Genomic DNA, 21,820 nt, shown 5'->3' on the forward strand with positions numbered 1-21,820 from the left:
TCTCCCCGGCCACCCGCACATACTTTAACCAAATAGATTTGTTTGCAAAAGTGAAAAATATGAGACAATGATGTAACTGTTCCATTTTCCATCTCCGCCTGGGATGTTTCCAGCTGTGGAAGGACGCAGCAGACTGAAACAATTTAAGACATGGGCACAGCCTGGTGATCTGGCAGGGAGGGGTGCCCAGTGTATTATTACACTTCATATTGTTTTTCAGAAGATGGATACAATCAGTCATCTCTGGGCATGTGCTCGACAGAAAATAACTTACTTTTCTGGCAGAAGTAAATAGCATTTAGCGGAGAACAATCATCCTTTATTTCCCTCACGCCACATATAAATGTACAGAATCTCGTGTACAGATATGTGCGTGTACCCGCTAGGTCCTGCCAGAATAATCCCCTTTATTATTTGTGGACTTAAGAAAGTTTTATATTTTTGGCAATAAAAGGTTTTGCCAGCTCAGGACGCGTCTGCACCAGTGCAGAAGTGGATGTAATTAGTGTGGTTATAAGTGATCAGGGAAGGAGATTAGTTCGTGATGCTTGGATTAAATGATTATTTTACAACATGGAGATGTTAGAAGCACACGCAGTGGAAGCTGGATTCCTAGGTCATGCTACATGCATGTGTGCGGCCAAACTGCGCAAGTCCGCGCATTGTAAGAAACCGATTCAACGCGCTGCGTAGACGCATCATCTGTCGCTCCAGGAGGCCCCTCCCCCGGCGCTGGTGGAATGAATGGGATGTGTTAGATAAATACAGTCCTATTTTCTCACCTGATGATATCTGGGATTATGGAGTTACAATGTGATAAATGCGGTCTCAGGTTTTTGACCCCCCTATCTCCCCACACATACACCCCTACCCCTGTACCACCCCCATAAATAAAAGAAAAGTGTTAAACCCTCATTAATTGGTTTGGGCGCAGAGCTCACACCTAGAGCTCCTCCCATGTAAATCTTGGACAGTCCTAACTTGTGGCACAACCTTATATTCCTGTAAGAGTAACAGCTGGTCCCATGTCCTGAGCTATCCGTGTTTCCGTTGCGTGTAGAGATACGAGTGGAATAGGAAGCACAGCGATGCGGATTGTGCTTTTATTTTTTTGTTTAGATTTTTACGAGCCGTTTACTTGTCTTGCTATTCATTGTAAGGTACTTTGCAGATTCAAAGCACGCCGGTAATTCCTGATACCGGTTAGTAAGTTAAGAGGCAAAAGAAAAAGCATAAACACATAAAAAACATTTATTTAGAGTAAGAAAAAATGGGAACACTCTGCCTTAAGTACACAATTCACTGTACAACTGCAAACAGTTTTGCTAAACTTGTCCCAAGTATTCTACAATGTTTAGCAATGTTATAAATATGGTTTATTGCCAGCAGTTTACTTCACACTACACGGATACATCGCGCCCTGATCTAAGTGTCCCCGTTTACATTATGGCTCTTTATGACTCTTGTTTGATAGAGCGATCGCTAAAAATTTAATGACACTATAAAATAATAAAAATGCCATTAATTTAGCTCGGATCCTGGATGTAGTGGCTGTAAAGTTACATTAATAAACAGAATATTTCTTTTACAACAAAAGCATTGTTATGTGGCACAGTATAAATCACTGACATAAATTTAAGCGCAATTTTAGTGTTGGTGCACCTGTTATTATAGAATAGCCAATAAGTGTATAAAGCATAGTATATAAAATGTTATGAATATATACCGTGTGCATCAGGATTTCAGCTTTTATCCTAGAACAGGAGAAAATATCCATCATTGCTCCTTGTGTGAGAGCGATGTGTAATCGTTGTACTCGCCGGGACGCAGAGCGGATCTCTCCCCCTCACACGTTTCACAATCTGATTAGTTTTCATTGTTGCTTTGGAAAGAAAATCAATATTGTCAACTGTACAAGTGGAGGGAAATGGGCTAATTTAATGCAAACTCACAAATGATATCCTGAGGCTGCAGCGAGTGGCTCTGGAGAAGTGAACGTTTAACAGTCTATCGGCGACCGGGATAATAGAGGATGCTGGGACTTCTGACCTGAAAAATCAAGTATTCATTGGCTTTCAGTGGAGGGGCGGATTTAATATACAGAATTACTGTAGTACATCTATATTATATCACACTGGAATCCTCTATATAGATGCAGGAAGGGACCAAATTCTCCAAAGTGCAATTAGATCACAAACAACAAAAATATTTAAACTTATATTAGACATTTGGGAATAAGGCGTTACTGACCTCACAGCCAAACTAGCAAAACTGGAGACCACATCGACCTCCTCCTGGATTAACCTCCAACATCTGTCAATATGCTGAGAGAGACCTAATATTAACTTTGTATAACTATTGCTCTGATCTATTTTACATTCAAAGAACAATCATCTGCAGTGAATGTGGCTATAAAATGGTTATTTTCTGGCAAATATAGATGTGATATAATATATGGGTATAAATTCTCACAGTGCCCAAAATAATATAGACTATAGATGTGTTTGTATCAAGTTGTGAACAGCTTTGATTACATTGTAAGTTACTAGAAATAACAGTTGTCACTAACAGGTAATGTAAGGTCTTTCTGGTCCTCTGTTTGTGCTGTTTTTAAGCCTGGAGATTTCTTCTTCTGACACATTCTGGACAGTGCAGAATAACTGAGGTCATTTTCTGACAGGGGAGGAAATCTCTATCTTACACGGGAGCAGAAGACGCAGTATCGTAGACAGGAAGCAATGAGCGAACGCGACCTAATGTCTGTATCCTCACTGAGCGGCTTCTGTATTCACAGCCCCAAAGCTTCCATTATGGAATGTATCAGAGCAGAGGAATAACAAATACCTATAGCCCTGGCACACTTAGAAATATTCTCTACTGAAATCTCTAACTTTATTGCGAATTATCAAACTAGTACCACAGGGGGGGTCATTATTCTGACCTACAGTCATTGGTGAGGCGAAAGCTATTCATTATTTAGTAGGGAACACATTTTTTTTTACTGATTCCTAGTATATTTACTGACGGTCAGCAGTCATCATTGTGGGTGAGAGTGAAGTAGTTTGTGGGATAGTGAATACGATCATATTGATTGTATTTATTTAAAGCAGAGAGCATTAAAATTCAAATAAAAAAAATATTTTAAAAAAAATAATATTCATTTAAAAATAACCTTAGTGCCATTTGGGGATAAGGACTGAAAACTGTTTGGAAAACCAAACCTCCCAAACTAAACGTGTTCAGGTAACAATCGTTATTCGGCGTCAGCCGCTGACGTCCTGACTGATATAAATTTCTTCACTGCAAGTCGTCGTAGTGTAACTAGATCTTTATTTTAATAAATTTGGTGCATTATTAGTTTCACTCAACATTAAACAGAATTGGCTCCAAGATTATGTTTAAGTGTCCGGTACCTGCGCTGTGGAAGTGTCGCCGGATATAAAGGAGTATTCCCAGGAAGGTGTTGCTGTGATCTACTGATTTACATGTTCTATCTGTAAGAACATCCAGCGCCTCCTTTTGATGTTCCGCGTACGGGAGAGAATTGGGTCAGCGCACAATGAGACGAGCAGCAATCAGCACTTTGCTGCTGCATAATGTATTAAGTCTAACGTGAGGGAAACGTTCTCAGAGCTGGTTCCTCAAGTCGGTAAATCAGAGTTGACATGACACATAATATTGTTCTCCTGTAATGAACAATACAACCTCATTTATCGCTGAGCAAAACACAATGTTGCATTTTGTCTGTGGAGGAAACTAGACATGAGGGAAAACATTGCTGTGAAAGAGGAGGAATAAATTAATAATAACAATTGAATAGTACAGAGAAGAGAAGATATTGCCATAGGGAGAGGAGATCCGGCCCCGTCTGTCAGTCATTGTACAGAATCTGCATTAAGCTCATGTTATTGAGAAAGGATTCTCCACAGTTCAGTCAGGGTTCTCATGGGTCAGACACCTCTGTCCACCTGCTGGCTGTGAGTAGGTACTGCACACCATACAGAAACGTGCGTGGGTTCCTTCATAGGTGGCGCATATACCGGCAGTGACTACAAGATAATCAGAGTCTAGTTACTGTGTAATATACCTGTGTGTGTTTATACCATTCAGTAAATCAAATTACATGTACAGGGTTTTTTACGCTGCTGTTCTATGACCACAGAGTGTCTCTTCCTACAGTCACTGTGAGGAGCTCTGATACACCATATAATGGAGGGAAACAATGCCGGGGCCACTGTGAGAAGAGACTGAAAAAAACTTTAAATGTAATTTAATAAAAAGAAACATTGGTCCGAATTACAGAATAAAACATTTATCCAGGAAACCCTAAACATTCCCTGTGACTCACGACTATCCTCAGCCCACAAATCAGGGATTCAATAGAAGCAACAGAGATCACTTTATTCAGTGGGATGAATTTACAGCTGTTATAGACCTATAAAATCACCTTTATAATTCATTTTAAATGTATACAATTATTCTCTAACAAAGTTATCAGTATGATACAATACGTATGTCTTATGGTAACGTTTATTATATATAATGTCCCGTTATGACCTCTCCCTCATGGTTATAAATGAGCTGATCTCTGTATTCCCCGCTATATAGATATATACTGTATAGGACACCTGTCTGGTACCAGAAATCTGCATGTGTCATATCTGTGCTCGTCTACAACACGCTGACATAATTGTACGCAGTAATTTCATGTGTTCCATTAATTGGCATTCAGTGATAATGTTTGCAGATTATGATACAATATGTGTGAACACTTTCCTAAGACGAGACGCGTTCCATCTGTTACCGTCTGTTAACCCTTCCTCTGCTGGCTACACCTGGCCCTAATAGGGGCCCCAGACGGGCACTGTAGTTTTATGGGTAGGAGATATTTCCAGGATGTCCGTATTCCTGGGATTCTGCATTTCTCACCCTGCGTTACTTGGTGCTGAGCTTCATCTACATCAGGGTAGGTCTCAGTAATCCCTATTTTTCTGTGTTCCCTAGGACAGGACACATTATGAAAATTTGGGCCCACAGTTAACAGGGAAGACCAGTGAAGACGGAAAGATGGGTCCTGGCGTTATCGATCTGACAAGGCCAGAAGATGCGGAAGGTGAGAAAGCGCCTATAGATACACCTATATATGTTATCTAGCAGTAACTATACATCCATAAGTAGGAGAGCCTATATATACTATACATCTAGATGTATGAGCACCTATATATACTATACATCTAGATGTATGAGCGCCTATATATACTATACATCTAGATGTATGAGCGCCTATATATACTGTACATCTAGATGTATGAGCACCTATATATACTATACATCTAGATGTATGAGCACCTATATATACTATACATCTAGATGTATGAACGCCTATATATACTGTACATCTAGATGTATGAGCGCCTATATATACTGTACATCTAGATGTATGAGCGCCTATATATACTGTACATCTAGATGTATGAGCACCTATATATACTGTACATCTAGATGTATGAGCACCTATATATACTATACATCTAGATGTATGAGCACCTATATATATTGTACATCTAGATGTATGAGCACCTATATATACTATACATCTAGATGTATGAACGCCTATATATACTGTACATCTAGATGTATGAGCGCCTATATATACTGTACATCTAGATGTATGAGCACCTATATATACTGTACATCTAGATGTAGGAGCACCTATATATACTATATATCTATCAGTTCGAGCGTATTAATATCTATATTTATCTAGCAGTAACTAGTACAACCTATTTCAGTGAATATAATACATAAAGAGACTTATACACACATATAATACAGAATATCATCCTCAGGAGTTTGCCTCATTTCACGTTTCCTATAACAGAACAATTCAGTGAGGAGCAGCTCATTAAACCGACTATTTGTTAACTTCTTACAAATGATGTGGAAAATGCATCATCAATCTGTTTTATCACAATGTTACATGAATATTTAATGGTTTTGTTAATTTGGCGTGTGTGTTTATGCTGCCAGCAGCCAGCGCAGGAGAGAAACCACATTCTGTACACCCTGAAATAATCACAAATTATTACTGTGCGCCATTCTGCCATGTGTGGAATAAAACACAAATTAAATATTATACTTTCATGCATTTAAATAGAATATAAAAGGTTAGTGAATAAAGGATGTTCCCACCATATATTAACTTTATATGTGTTACTTGCATATAGAGATGGGTCGTGTTTACAGAATAGAGGCTCTAAGAGTGCGAATAGACAGTGCCAACCTAGGCGTTAGCCTAGGGCGCCAGTGGCTGGGGGGCGCCCAAAGCATCAGCATTATGTTCTTAATGCACCCATAAGGAGCGCCTACTACTGCTCCTTAATGTCAGTCTTGCGCTGGCAGCGTGGCGCCGTGCTCCCAATCTGAGGAGCAGGGGGGCTTCTACGGGCGCTGCGCAGCAAGGGGGGTCTTTAACCTATTAGAGCAGATTTACTAATAGGTGCAGAGAATTAAGGCAGTCCCTCCTTTACTCACATTGTCCCTTCTTTTTCTTTCACTGACATCAGACAATTTATCATAATTCAGCTTTTATTTTCTGTACTAAATTGTTGTCAGAGCTGAGTAACATTTAACTACTGTCAATATTTCATATTCATGTTATAAGATAGATTATTCCGTACAATTAACACCGCGTCACAGTGGAGTCACCTCCATTTGTAAGACTCACTCATTCCACACAGTAAGGAGGACAGTCAGATAGAAAGGTTGTGATTTGTGGAGTCTCAGAGCGAGTGACAATTACACATTGCTTATTTGCTTTTGCTGAGTATAATGAGGGTATACTGATGACTGAGAGTGATTACTCTGCAAAGTCATTCTCTCTGCAATCATGATGTCATCAATAAACACAGTCAAACCGCCCCCGTAAGGTTTCTAGAACCGGTTCCTTGAATCAATAAAAAATATTTGAAAATTCACTGGGATGTCTCAAATTTTAGTTCACTTAAAAAAATTTAGCTAAATTCAAAAGTCGAACGGGTTTGGCTATGTTCAGTCCGTCTCACACCTGTGGGTGTTCAAACTTAATGGTTTTAAAGGAGAAATTAGAACACAGTCGTGACAATTCAAATTAAGACATTCATAAAAACACTTTATTATTTAAACAGCACTTACAATATTTTAAAACACAAATTTTAACGCAAGCAAGCCCCAAATTCCAAACCATAATTGGTTCTATTAACCAATGAATTGAATATGTTCACGGCCATTGAACCCAGTTGCACCTCTAGAGGCAACCTTCTATTGGTGTGCGCGTGTATATATATATATAATTATTTATCGTGAACCGAGAGGGATTTCTATCATAAATTGAATAAGTTAAATTACCGGATGTTTCGGCAACTTTATGTTGAATTAGACAGATCGAAACAAGGATTCTAGACACCCTATCGCCCATATTTTCCTCTATGACCATGTTCATCCAGAAAATGACATTTAATATACTTTATTATGGCAGCTGTACAATGACATTGAGGTTTATTTCTGAGCTCGCCTGGGATGTGTTATGCAGTTAGATATAATATATGCTTCATAATAATTTTCCATATTAATGATTTAGCATTTTTACGGTGCAGAAAAGAATGTTCCTGATTGTCAATTCTTGCAGCGTCTAAATATTTATAGTTGCTATGGGCAGTTTGTGTTTTACGTAGCGCATGAAAGGAAAAATGCAAAGACAAAGATGTCACTATCCTGATGGGCGAAACCTCAACAAGTCTTCACAACTATTTTTAAAAGCCGCTGGAATTCTTTCCAATCGAATATAAAAATAGGACATTGACATTTTTCTGCTGAAAATAAGCCCAGTTATTTTTTCTTTCTTTATATCTTGATGAAACGATGAATATAACTCATTTTGGATACCCAAAGTCTATGCAATTTACTAAAAAGTAAACTTATCCTGGAAGTCAGACGCTGGAGTAAGGAAAATATAAGCTAGACGGGAGCTGGGTTTCCTTGTATAAAGCCACGAGCCCCATGCATCAGCCCACCGCAGTCATTAGATGAAAGACATCAGCCAATACCACAAGCGGGGTTAGTAGAATTTCCTCGCTCACTCACATATGGCAGCGAGTCACTGAGAGAACCAGAGAAATCTGCAAAAAAATCTAAACGTTATTCAGGCTGGGACAGTAAAATGTAAATTGATAAGCCGCTAACGGGCAATTAAACCCCCATCAATCATGCAATAAAAAGACGGCTGCTGACGTCCATCTACTGGTTGTATTTAAATCATGAATGTGAGAGAGTTTGGGGGGAGGGGGGTTATTTCATGAAGGGGGGGCAGAATAATTATGACCTCAACAACACTCAATAGTGGCCCCTGAGCAAACTATATTTATAGGGGCCACAGATGGGTGCTTCCCCGTTGTCCATGCTCTCTATTTGCAGTGTTTGTTTTGTATCTAACTGAGAACAAAAGAAGATACATTCACAGACATTGTAATATTATGAATCATTTTTAGGGGGTGTCTTTATTGTGTGTTGGGGGCGTGGAGGTTACCGTCACTATCCTGATATTTTATAAATGCTGTTGTTATTTTTTTTTATTTTTTTTTCAGTAAATAGTTAAAAATATCTGATCAAATATTATCGGGGATTTCACAACTTAATTGTCTTCCACACAAGATGGGGTTGTGGTTTGTAGCCAATCGTCATCTAGTGTAGCCCCCGGAAACTGCTCCCCCCTTCCCTAGATCTAGAAGGTTATATACAATAACTGTAACAAAGTAAAAGTAACTTATCTGTGTATTTTTGATTCACGTATGAATGTAACCAGCAGATAACAATGTTCTTTCTTTACCAAGCGTTAGACAGCTGCCCCGGGTCTGTTCTTGTATCACCGTCATATTCCCGGTGTTTTATAATCGGACTCGCTGTATAAAGGCTGAGTATTGTAATATTAGTAAGTTTAGTCCATACTGTCAATTTCAGAGACCTGTTGTGGGTGTACGTCAGTCACGGCGCCCGTCTGGGGATGTCACAGTTAAGCGGACGCTGTTTCGCTGCATGGATAATGTATGTGTTTGTGGGGTATTACTGCAGTGATGTCCCAGCGTCTACCTTTATATGCTGGGGCCGCAGAGCAGCACTCAGTGCACTCAGAATTAAAGTGCAGACAAAGAAAAATGATCTCGTTAGGGTGAGAGAATAAACTACAAATGTGTCAGTTGTCTAAGTTCTATATGTGAAAGTTTTTCCTTTCTGATCGTCCTCTGTCGCCATTTACAAGCAAAAATAAGGTTTGTTGTGTTACATAACGATGAGGATATAAAGAGAATGTCTTCTCCCCCCACAGGAGGTACCACAGTGGTAGAAGCCAGAGTTTACAGAGACGCACGAGGACGGAGTAACAGTGAACCGCACATCAAGCGACCAATGAACGCTTTCATGGTTTGGGCAAAAGACGAGCGAAGGAAAATCCTTCAGGCGTTTCCGGACATGCACAATTCTAACATTAGCAAAATCCTGGGTGAGTGGACAATCTCAGAGCATCTCTCTCATTAATGATTCATATGTCGCCTGTGGATTATATTGTAATGATCAGATTAAGATGATCATTGATCCTAATTTAACCACTGATGAAAAATAGAAGTTCCTGACAACCAGTGCGATGCATCTGCCTTTCTTACCCATAACTGATCAGTATGACTGTGTCTACAGACCTGCGCCGTAGTGGGCGGGATCTGTTGCTAGGACACATTTATAAATAGATGGTATTATTATTATTATTTATTTTTATTTATAGGACACCACTAGGGACAAACGAAATTACAATACAAGGTGAGACAGCACAGTACAGTAAACAATGAGCACAGTAACTCAGTGAGCTCAAAGCACAGCTAGAGGGGCGGGAGAGGGGAAGGTCCCGCATACGACGGAGCCCAAGAGGAAGGGCACGGATGACAGGGAGACCCCCAGAGGGGAGAGGAGTGAGCGAGATGGGACGGGGGGGGAAGAGGGTCCTCGAGGAGGAGGGCTAGGTAGCTGGAGAGCAGAGTTAGAAGTGGTGAAGACAGGAGGAGAGATGACCCCGCTCAAAAGAGCGTACAATCTAAGGGGTGAGGTAGACAGACAGAGAGACACGGGGGAGAGATGGAGGAACGGAGGATAAGGATAAGGGAAGGGGAATGAAGGGGAAGAGGCTGAAGAAAAGGTAGGAAGTTAAGTGGGAGACTGGAAGGCTTTAAGGAAAAGGTGGGTTTTTAAAGCCCGTTTGAAACTGGCCAGATTAGGGGAAGTTCTGATGGAGGGAGGGAGCTTGTTCCAGTGGAGGGGGGCAGCGCGGGCGAAGTCTTGGATACGCGCGTGGGAGGAGGTGAACAGGGGGGAAGAGAGGCGACGGTCATTGGCAGATCGGAGAGGGCGGGATGGAGCATGAATAGAGAGGAGGGTGGAGATGTAGGGTGCAGTGGAGTTGGCAAGGGCCTTGTATGTAAGAGTGAGGAGCTGGAACAGGATTCTGTAGGGGAAGGGGAGACAGTGAAGGGATTGGTAGAGGGGGGAGACAGAAGAGGAGCGGCGAGAAAGGAAGATGAGCCTAGCGGCTGCGTTAAGTACAGATCGAAGGGGAGCGAGATGAGAGAGGGGGAGGCCAGTAAGGAGGAGGTTGCAGTAGTCCAAGCGGGAGAGGATCAGAGAGTGAATAAGGCATTTAGTGGCATGTTGGGAGAGGAAGGGCCAGATGCGAGCGATGTTACGCAGCTGGAAGCGGCAGGATTTAGCAAGAGAGAGAATGTGGGGGCCAAAGGAGAGAGAGGAGTCGAGGATGACACCGAGGCAGCGAAGTTGGGGGACAGGGGAGATAGAGGAGTTGTCGACAGTGATAGAGAGGTCAGAAGAGGGGGAGACGCAGCCAGTTATATATTATAAAGTATTTCTCCTGAAACTTTGTAAGTAACAGAAGTAAAAGTGGACTAAGTACGTTCACCGGCAAATAAGGGAATTATCCCCTCATAATGATATAAACAACATTATTGCACAAAGAGAATGTTGTTGTGTTGTCACTCACATTTATTACACATAAAGCAATGGCTATCTCTACATACAAGTGCTTAGCATGTTTGCATAGACTAGAGTGTTTTTAGCATTAGCAGAGCATGTAGACTGGTAAATCTGCGTTCATTCATCTCCTCTCGGCCTGACTAATACAATTTCCTGTCCTCAAGTATTTAGGAAACTGGTTACCAATAAAAGAAAGTAAACAAACGTCTGCTGTCCGTGTAGCGCTCCCACGCGTGTGCAGCTGCATTGGACCGCGCTGCCAGGGCTGGGCTGAATTTCTGGCATGTTTTTAAATATAAGTCACTTTGTTAAATTCATAACATTTAATATATTTAGACAGCGCGGAGTAATATGCGTGTAATGAAAGGATTAGTGTTTTTGCCAAAATCTGCCAAAGTTATTTTAATTGAGTGTTATATATGCAAAATGTAGACATTTAATGCTTAAAATAGCAATTTCTTCATTTTGTGCGACTGCTGGTTCGGACGCCAAGTGCGGTGACCCCGGATAGTGAGTGAAATTGTCCTGCCTGGAAAACCTTATTCCAGAGATTGGCAGCTAATTCCCTTCCTACCGGCGAATAGCAACACGAGACTCCGCGATCATTGATGCCCATGTAACATGGAAGAACACGCCTGGAGGTCGTGTGGATGTTGCATCAATTTGATTGTACTATCTGTTTTCATGTCATAGTAACACAACAGTCACCGAGTTTATTTTTTGGGGACAATGAAAATATAATTCTGTACGAATTGTATATGAATTCTGAGCTAGAAACTGTCTAATTAATTACTAGACCTTGTTTCATTGAATCCCTGTCAATATTACAATTGTGTTCCGTCCTGCGGCATAAGGCTTCTGCTGTCGGCGTCTATTCAGGATAGCTTTATAAGGGCTATGAATTGTGAGAGCAGCTCAAGGCTGAGAGTGACGGCACGGAGATGGGAACCTGGTCTTTATATCATATAAAGTCATTTCTGGGGTAGCCTTGGGCTCATCAACATTCAGCTGTAAGACAAAGAGGCTTAATGAAAGTATTTAGTGGCAAATGAAGTTGTGTTTTATCTGTTTCATTAGCAATTCAACATAGCAGGGGGGGAAGATATTCTAATGATGTAATATCCTTCATCTTTTCACGATTACAGGGATATTGGGGGCTTGTCTCTGTCGTTGCTGATTATATTCTGTGTTTCAGAGATTTGTGGTTTAAGTCGATTTGTGCTTTTGACTTTTTAAGATTCTGCTATTGACATCTGCAAATATTGTGACTGTAGGTTCTCGCTGGAAGTCGATGTCCAACCAAGAGAAACAACCGTACTATGAAGAACAAGCTCGACTCAGCAAGATCCACCTAGAGAAGTACCCCAACTACAAGTATAAACCCCGACCCAAACGCACATGCATCGTGGACGGGAAGAAGCTGCGCATCGGGGAATACAAACAGCTGATGAGATCCCGGCGGCAGGAGATGCGGCAGTTTTTCACCGTGGGGTGAGGATATATAACATATATATATATATATATATATATACACACAATGTCATCCTTTATCAGAGAACTTTTCCAAATGTTTGTCCTTTTTAGATGTAAAATCCATAAAAACATGAAGAATAATAGATTTCTACATTGTTACCAAGTAGCATAATATAATATTTATTAACCGATCTATGTGCAAATTCTTTGTCCAGTATAATAAATATTTCACACAGAAAGTTGATGAGTAGCAGAGAACAGGCGATAATATGTCCTAAAGGAGCAGAGAACAGGCGATAATATGTCCTGAAGGAGTTAATGTATCACCGCATCCAGACCAAGGCTACAAATATAACTAGGAAATTCTGAAAATAAAATGTTTATACAAATGAAACGTAACAGCTAAAAAAAAATCTTTATTCTACATAACGGTCCTAACGGGTCTTATTTAAATAGACATTTAGAAGAATTTTTGTTTTTCTTGTAAATAATTTATCATTTGTTTAGCAGACTGCAGGGAGATTACTTATGTCTTTCATTCACCTCCCTGCATTTAAAACAGCTATCCCACATAGAGGATGTATTTTATTTTTCTATAAATGGCAAAGTAAGTACCTTTTTAAGAATTCACCTGATTTTTCTTAGCCATCGTCCGTACAAATCATTATCTCCTTCTCAAAAGCTCTCTGGTTGGCAAACAAAAATGGCTGCCAGGCACAGTCAGCCCGCTACACAGCTCTCAGAAGGTCATGTGATGGCAGAAGGGGGAGGAGGAGCATGTCACAGTGCAGACAGAGCTCAGAGGGACCTTCCAGAGCCTCTCTGCTCACAGGATCATAGGATCATGTGCTATGTGTCTGTGGTTGCCATGGTAGTCCAGAAACCTAACTCATTAATAGCAGCCTGAAAAAAAACCAGGGAAAATAGTAAATACCAACATTCTACCTCAGTGATTTATCTAATTTTTCATAGGATTGCTGCTATAATTTCCATGATTATTCCTGCCCCCAGCACCCACCCAGCCGACTTTTACTCACTATCTTTTTTACTTAAAATTTTTGATTTTTCAGTGACATATTATTGACTAGGACCAGCATTTCGGACGTTGTGCGTGTTGTGTTTTTACGGTTTTCTCTTTCGTTTCAGGCAACAACCTCAGATCCCAATTAGCACAGCGACAGGGGTGGTGTACCCAGGTGCTATAAGTATGACCACCACAACGCCGTCTCCGCATATGACGTCAGATTGCTCCAGCACTTCCGCCAGCCCAGAGCCCAGCATACCCGTCATACAGACCACCTACGCCATGAAACTGGACAGTGGGAGCCTCGGCGGGAACGACCTGATGAACGGTGAGGATGAAATGGAGATGTACGACGAGTACGATGAGGAGCCCAAATCAGACTATAGCAGCGATAATGAAGCCAATGAGGCTGTCGGTGCCAATTAGAAACATTTACATACATTGGAGGAAACTGAGGAAAATACGCTCTTGACTTTGGAGTTCTTGAAGAGCCTGCATGCGTATGTCCCATCAGCAGAATGGTCTTAAATATTTCATGTGTGACACAGAATGACTTCCCCCAGTTTTTCTTGAACTTTATTTTTTATTTGATTTTAAGTGAACATGTGTAAAATCTGACATCAGGACTTGAACTGTAGAGAACCCATTAGCTGTCTCACATATAGTGTGTTCTCCTTCTGGATGCTGATTAGTTTGTAGATGGGGTATAAACATTCTCACTCAGGTATGTACCAGCCAACAGGTTGTGAATGTGTTTTTATGCTGAATTATTTTAGGAGATAGAATTTTACATATTGTAGATCCAGAACTCTCCGCGGAATCTCTCTCACCGCTTTCTGTGTTTTGGTGTGCCAAATATTTCTGAATTCTTACGTCTCGGCAGCTGATGTCTCAAGGAAAAAAAATCCTCTTTTAAAGTCTTAGAAAATCTCTTGAAATGTTAGACAAGGTGTCCGCTGAGGTTTGTGTGATGAAGCTAATCGTGGTCGCCGTTGCTGATGTGCGTGTGGGGTTTGTTGCCTAATTATATTGCCATAAATCAGCGCCGCGTCCAATTTGCCATATTGTGCCGGATTTCCCTCCCTTGCATTCAGTCTTAACACAAACACTCTTAATTTGATAATATTCATTCCAGAATGCTTAGGGTCCAAACACAACCCTACGATAGCGCTCTCAGCGCTAATCTGGCTGATAGGACAGAGGCGTCAGTAAGGGCATCTTACTGACACGAGACACAGGAGGTGTCTAAAGCTTCTGTTGGGTGATGCCAGGAGGGCGTCAGATTTAGACATTGGGGATCTCATCTCATCGTATATTTTCTTAAAGTCTAATTGAGGCCATTGAGCTGTTGTTGGAACACAATCCCCATTATCAGCAACAGAAAGAGTCCGAGAGATCAGGATCCTTACGTTATATACTCTGCGGGCTGGTCTGGTGCCTAATCCGGCTACTCCAGAAATAAATCCATTGTCTTTGTGCATAATATATAGAAATGAATGGGAATCAGTATTTCGCCCATGGAATGTCAGAATATAACACTACAAGCGTTCTGATCACAATCCAAGCTCACAGCTGATTGGACCAATTCATCGGCTCATTGGTTGGTAAATTTGGCTAAAACAGTTTGCTCGGCATTAGAATTAGCAAATCTGGAAAACTTTACTAAGCAAATTACTGGGAATTAACAAACATAGAAGGTTGGTGGTCTTAACCTCAGTCTCCCAGTATATATTATGTAGAAGGACACAAGCATGTATGTGACAGAGGAAACTATCCCATTATATAATATCCGTAAACCCAATAATTATCGCCATAAGTGACCAGTGATATGAGAAGTATAAAGCTGTTCAATCATTGTCACAAACATACACTTTTATCCTGAACCGCTAACAATGGCCGTTGTCCAGAGACAATTATAATACTGCATAATATGAGATATATTATAAGTAGCGGAGCTTTCTGCCGCACCGATCTTGTAACTGGATTCATTTTTCATTTCAGTTGTCTACAGTAAAACAATTCATAGTGTTTTCTAGGTATTGCAGAATATTGAGGTGACAGTTTTTGACGTCACATAATTGTTTTTACGCAACATTCAGAGTAACTTGATTTTTTTTTTATGACCATAGCAAAATAAAAAACAGACATCACGCACTGCGCGAGCTGCAGAGAACAAAACGGCTGATCTGAAAGTCTGAAAGGTGACTTTGTAGTATAGAAACCCCCCTCTCAGATTGCTTGTCCCGAAGTGTTATAAGCACTGGATATAAATGGTATTTTGTTGTCACTTCTGACTAATGTGAAACTGTTGTATGAAAACTTCATGAACAAACGTCATTTAGACTCTTGTGGGCTCGACTCACAGTTGCAGCATCGGAGTCACTTTATTCTATGTTATTTCATTTATTTATGCAAAATGCGCTTTGTGTGACAGACCCGGAAATCACCAGATAACCCGTACGCAGCGTTTACAGGAAAATAGAGAACAAACAAAACGGATTTTGGAAAAGTATTACATTGATTTTCTTTTTATTTATTTATTGGCTTAAAATAATATAAATTACTGACAATCATTCAATTCATAATAATAATTCAACTTCCATCTCAGAGGTTTGTTTGTTTTTTTAATTATATTCTGTACATATAACAGGGCATAAATATTATTTTTCATGTATACTTAGTATACAATATATTATATATTTACTTAAGGCTCCATTTAGTTTATGTTGTTCCATCTAAACTTTAAAAGTTACTGAACCCCAGTTTCATAAAGAGGATTTGTAGGTCGGGCAGTAATATGCCCGCAGGCGTTCTCTGCTACCAAGTGTAAATAATTCGATATAGGGGAAAGACGTAGGATCACGCTGATAAAAGGATACAATGGTAATTCAGTATTGTACCGTGGTAACTCTACCGTGTACCTTTGGTCCTGTTGGCTCCGCCCAATGCGTAATTGGCATTTTAGATGATATCTCTTCATCATCATATTGGGTGTCTCTGTAATCCAGTTCCCAGGGCCCCTTGCGCTTGTACTGTGTGTAAATGTATTGTAAGGGGAAATACCTGGATCTTAAATCTACAAGTTAGAGCTATTTTCCTTTGACACCAAGAGCCGACAGCTGGTGACCTCCCCCATAATACACATCCTGTTGTATCAGGGCGGCCATCACCGGAGCCCTGTCTGATAATTTGGGATTATATTGACCCAATTCTGTACTATTTATGGGGTGAATTATCCCCTTGATAAGTACCAATTCCTATTACACATTTCTCAGTTTCGTTCTCAATGAATGAATTCAACGGAGATTTAACACTTAACAATTTTTTTTTTTATATCCAAATCAATCTGTTTAATATTCTTTACTTTTGAAGACGCGTCTTTGTGTTACGGTACAAGATATTTGGCATAAAAAGGGAAACGCGAACGTTTCACTATCTCTTTTCTTGTAAATAAACCTCAGAAAATGGGATATTTTTGTTTGTTATATTTAATTGTGCAGGAGATTTAAACTTGAAAGGAATCTGGGTGTGTACATGTAACCGGATAAATCATATTGAGGAAGAGAGTCCTAGGACTATTTTAGCTAATATTTGTATTATTAAACAATGGTACGTAATACATATTTCATTTACAGCCAGAGAGACGTAAGGTCTGTCCTAGCACTAAACTCGTGGGTACGTGTGTAAATATAGGCACAGACCGTATAGATATATAGTACATTTAAGGCAGGTTAACACATATTTACTTTAGCGCTTATTTAAATGATATATGTGTACGATTAACGGAGTTCCTTCAGCTGCCTAATGAGAGTTGCACTTTAGAAAACATCAGAATTTGGTACTTTCATACAGATTAAAATACAAATACTTTTGGAATTCATAGAGAGAAGTGTAACATTTTTGATGTGTGTCTTTGGTTTAATATATCAAGCCCCTTAGAACTCTATAGAATGGGGGGAATAAGGTGATGTCAGAATCTCGTCTGTGAGCGCTTTTAATGCAAAGGCATCAGGGCATATCATTGTGCTGATTTCCCACCGTAAATATTGTGTTGTTTATTAAATTACTAACAATTCTGACAGCGGACAGAGGTGATTGGAAGGGTTGCAATGATGGGTTTTGCAGCGGTTTTTCATACAAAGATATAATAGGCCTGGACGAAGAACAGAAAATGTTCATCATTTCTGCCACACAAGAGATAATAAGATAGTAACATATTTCTGTGATTGCAGACATCCTAGTTCTGAAACTGCGCAGGGAATTTTTAGGGGGGCTGAAAGTTTAGCCACATTGTCAGATTTACTACGGAGAAAGTGATTTCACTACGTAATAACCACTGAGAACTCTTTACCTCTATAGGTGCTAAGTTTACTCTTTGGTAGTAAAACATAAACGTAGTTTCAGAATGTGGGAGACGTCTTTCACATGGCAGAAATGATATTTTACTAATTTGTCCAGGAGAATTATCAATTCATGTCTTTTATTTAACCCCAAAACCAGAATGTGGAAATAGTGACATAATGAGAGTGTACAAACCTGTTCCATGTCATACGTCCTCACTAATGGAGTATTTTCGTCATGTTGTAGATGGTATTAATACAATGCTCTCATTGATTCACACTATATTACAAAGTAACGTACGCTTATCAGCACTTAATCCCGAACATGTCACTAGGCTAGTAGAAACGCTCTTTCATCTACGTGTCTTACTGTTGGTTAATTTACCTGATTCTAACAGTGACGGGTTCGTTTTTCAACTGCTTCAATGCTGGCCGGGCCCAACGCATTTCACATCTGATTGTGCTTTGTAGCCTCCAACGTTGAAAGGTTAAAAATTTTGATTAGAATGTGAAATAAAGTTTGAGGTCACGAGAATCCGCACCCTGCGGCTGTAAATATTCTTTAGGAAAAGTCAAAGAATACGGGTGACCTCCGTTTACAAAAGCACTTGTTACATTTCATTTCAATCCCTACCTTTTTTTTTTTGTCTCCCGGTTCTTTGTCTTGTAAAGTGATTTATGTTTTATTTTATACTAAGCTGTAGAACATTTTTTGATAGTATCCCACATGTAACATTTTATAGACAGATTATGTCTAGTTTGACTGCTCATCTCTTTGACGTACACAATGTTTTAATTGATGTAGACACATTTTTTAAAATTGCGTGCCAAACGCAGAAACTATTCTATATAGTAAGTTTAGTATATGGGAGAAGCAAAGAAACTTTGCGACAGGACTCGATTTTTAATTTAAGCTCTGCTGAGGGGCCAGTTCCAGGTGCTCAGACAAAATGGGATAGGTGCAAATATGAACTGTCTGTATGCTGCACATTGCAGACCGGCATGTGTGCGTTGTGTGTTTGTCATTTGTGTTTATGCTTTTTTCTTTTGTTAAGTTAAAAAAAAAAAAAGCAATCTTTTCTACATTGTATCCGCTGCCAATTTTTAGCAAAATAAAGAATAAAAAAATGCTTAGCACCTCTGTTTTACATTATTGTATTGTCATATACAATTATTAAGAAACGCTTGTAGCTGTTACTATGCACCCTCAATGTACCCCTCTCCCCAACATGACATTGTAATTTGTTTGTGATGTATATTGTGAGGTTGTAACTATGTTAATTTAATCAGCACAATTCACTGACATGCTGGACTGACATGCTACAATCGCTGCTGTTTGGAAGCGTAGAGTTATGTTTCGGGAGCCCCAATGTTGGTGTCTCCAGAGATTTGGCGGCGTCAGCTCGCAGATTGTCCGAGCTGCTATTTCGATACCCGCCAGCAATTTAAAGCCGACAGTTGGTTTTTTTTCTAACTCTTGTAAGATACTGGAGACCACCTGGGCCAGGCGTATAATTATTTGGGCTTTTAGAGGAAAAAAAAAAAGAAAAAGAAGAGATAAACAAAAAACTAGTGTCTATTGCTGCTTTGAATATGTTTTAAAAGTCTGAAAATGTAAATAGTTTATCAAAAAAAAAAAAAAAAAAAGAATCTTGTACAGTCCGGTGTAAAGTTTTTAACTGAACTTAAAGAGTTTGACGTTCACTTGTTTCTCACAGTCTCCTCTTGATACAAGACGAATACCTGTAAAGGGTAATTGGTCAATAAATCCGATCAGAAATATAATCCGAGCTTTTGCTTCTTTGATTAATAGATTTATCCACTTCCTCTTGTGCAGTATTGACGTGAGGTAAACGACTTTGTTCTCCATCACTCGGAAAAGGACTGTAGAGAAAATAAGTTGTGCTCCGTGCGCCAGAACGGTGCGTGGGGGTTACTGTAATATGTTTAACATGCAATGTTAGGAGAAACTAACCATGGTCCCGTAAGGGAGTGGCTGTAAAATGACCTATTTATGCTAATTTACCTCAAGACTGTCCTCTCCGCCCTAATCACCATCACTCCCTCTTTTGTACTGCTGTCAACACTCACCAATTAAAGATACATTTTGTTTTACGACACTTGTGTTTGTGTAGCTTTTTTGTGCTTTGCAAACGTAACTGAGAAAATGTGGAAAACAGGGGGAAAAATGAACTCTGAATAATCCACTTAATGAGTCAACAGAAACATTGGTCGTTACTCTCCGCACAATTCCCCAACAACGGGTTTAGGAGCCGTAAAAACGTATTACGCTCAGCACTTATATCCTGCTTTAATATGGTGTTTACGCTGTGACATTTTCAGTGCTTATTTTTTAATTGCTGGTAATGTTTATCAGATCACTGTCTCATTTATGTTGGTTTGGTATTTTTTGAGAAAATGTTACCCGCTATACACACAGGGTCTAGTTTTAGAACCTTAGGACACTTTAGCCCTTTTTGTAATTCACCAAAGAAATAAACGGCCTAGGATACCAATCGCTCTATAGAAGAGCCTTAATAGATGTCCCTGCTTTGTGGGCAGCATAACCAGTAACCCCCATGATGACCCGCACCCACCCAACAATACTCTGCCCCTGAGCAATGTTTCCTGTGCTGAATACATTGGTTGATGAGAAGATATTGTGCACAAAGTCTGGTTGTTGAGGTCCCTGAGAATACACCGTACCGTGTTGTAGTAATAAAGCAGAGCAGCCGACTACAGTTGTCCCCCCCCCATATCAGTACAAGGCGGGGGGGGCACCTGTAGTCACTTCATGATGAAGAACAGACCATCTTATTTATATCTCTGGTCCCGGAGATCCTCAGTACATTCAGTAATGGTAGATTCTGTTTCACATTGTTGTACTGTTTAAGAGAAGTCGAGTGACAAGGAAGCGATGCCGATACCTGGGCAAAATCACAGTCACTGCAGTGTTTAGTATTTAATATTCTGGGTGACTGGGTGGTGTAATATGCTGGTCAGCTTGAGGCAATACATGGACAATCAGCTATGGAATATGCTGGACAGCTAGGCCGGATGATATACTGGTTAATGGGCCACTATTTAACTCTGTACCTTCATCATCAGCAACCGGGACCTCCACAAACATAATAGTCGTAGCCCCACCATACGGCAGCTGCCTCCTCCTCATACTGTGGGTGCACAGAAAGTCATATGTGCCCGCTGCTCAGCATTTATGGCAGCCAGTCCGTGCAGGGTACCTGACTTGGATGGGCACATATGCCAGGCATGCTCCGGTCAAACAAACACCATAAAGCATGTTTTAGTGGAAATGGCCCCCATAAGTTACTAGCACTGGAACCCCCACCAATCTTAGTCCTGTCATCATCTATCCTGATCTATACAGTGCCCAGGCTCCACCGCCTGCCCAGCTCCGGCACAGCAGCCTGATCTCTGGTAATGTGGCCAGTTCCACCCTATACATCTTTGTATATATTGTACTATGAGAAATTATATGTTTGGTTTTTCAGCACAAAACTAATTTATTTTTAGTTTATTGATAACATTTGGAAGTTTAATAATAGACATTTGAGGGCAGTAGTAATGCTGGAAATAGTTGGGGGCTCATCCGGGAGATTCTTTATAGACTGGTCGATGGTTTTTGTGACTGATGGTTGTTGTGACCGAGAGTGTGTCCTACAGGCTCAATAACTCACAGATTATAATGATAAATGTATGAATACTGGAGATAACATATCTACCGTAAACATCTTGTTCACCCTTCTCTCCCGACTCCGGACATACAATTAATGACTGGGGCTCTGGGATTGGGGGATACCAAACAGCACCGTGAACCGATGTGTTAGTATATGGGGTACTTTGATATCTTGACAGACACCAGGATTATGATACAACACAATGTTATTATGAGATCAGC

At 40.2% G+C, this 21,820-nt stretch overlaps 1 protein-coding gene across 6 annotated transcripts in view; it reads left to right on the forward strand.

Annotated features, from left to right (window-relative positions):
* SOX6 (SRY-box transcription factor 6) overlaps positions 1-20,019 on the forward strand; it is a 307,461-nt gene extending 287,442 nt beyond the window's left edge. For all 6 annotated transcript variants that reach the window (XM_075187593.1, XM_075187597.1, XM_075187595.1 and 3 more), the window contains 4 exons: positions 5,005-5,113; positions 9,359-9,532; positions 12,339-12,555; positions 13,684-20,019. In XM_075187593.1, coding sequence (XP_075043694.1) covers positions 5,005-5,113; positions 9,359-9,532; positions 12,339-12,555; positions 13,684-13,987 — 804 coding nt within the window. In that variant the 3' untranslated portion in view covers positions 13,988-20,019. The remainder of the gene's footprint in view (positions 1-5,004; positions 5,114-9,358; positions 9,533-12,338; positions 12,556-13,683) is intronic.
* The last annotated feature ends 1,801 nt before the right edge of the window (positions 20,020-21,820 follow it).

Source organism: Mixophyes fleayi, chromosome 10 (assembly GCF_038048845.1).
Source record: "Mixophyes fleayi isolate aMixFle1 chromosome 10, aMixFle1.hap1, whole genome shotgun sequence".
In the NCBI taxonomy this organism is placed as follows: Eukaryota; Metazoa; Chordata; class Amphibia; order Anura; family Limnodynastidae; genus Mixophyes; species Mixophyes fleayi.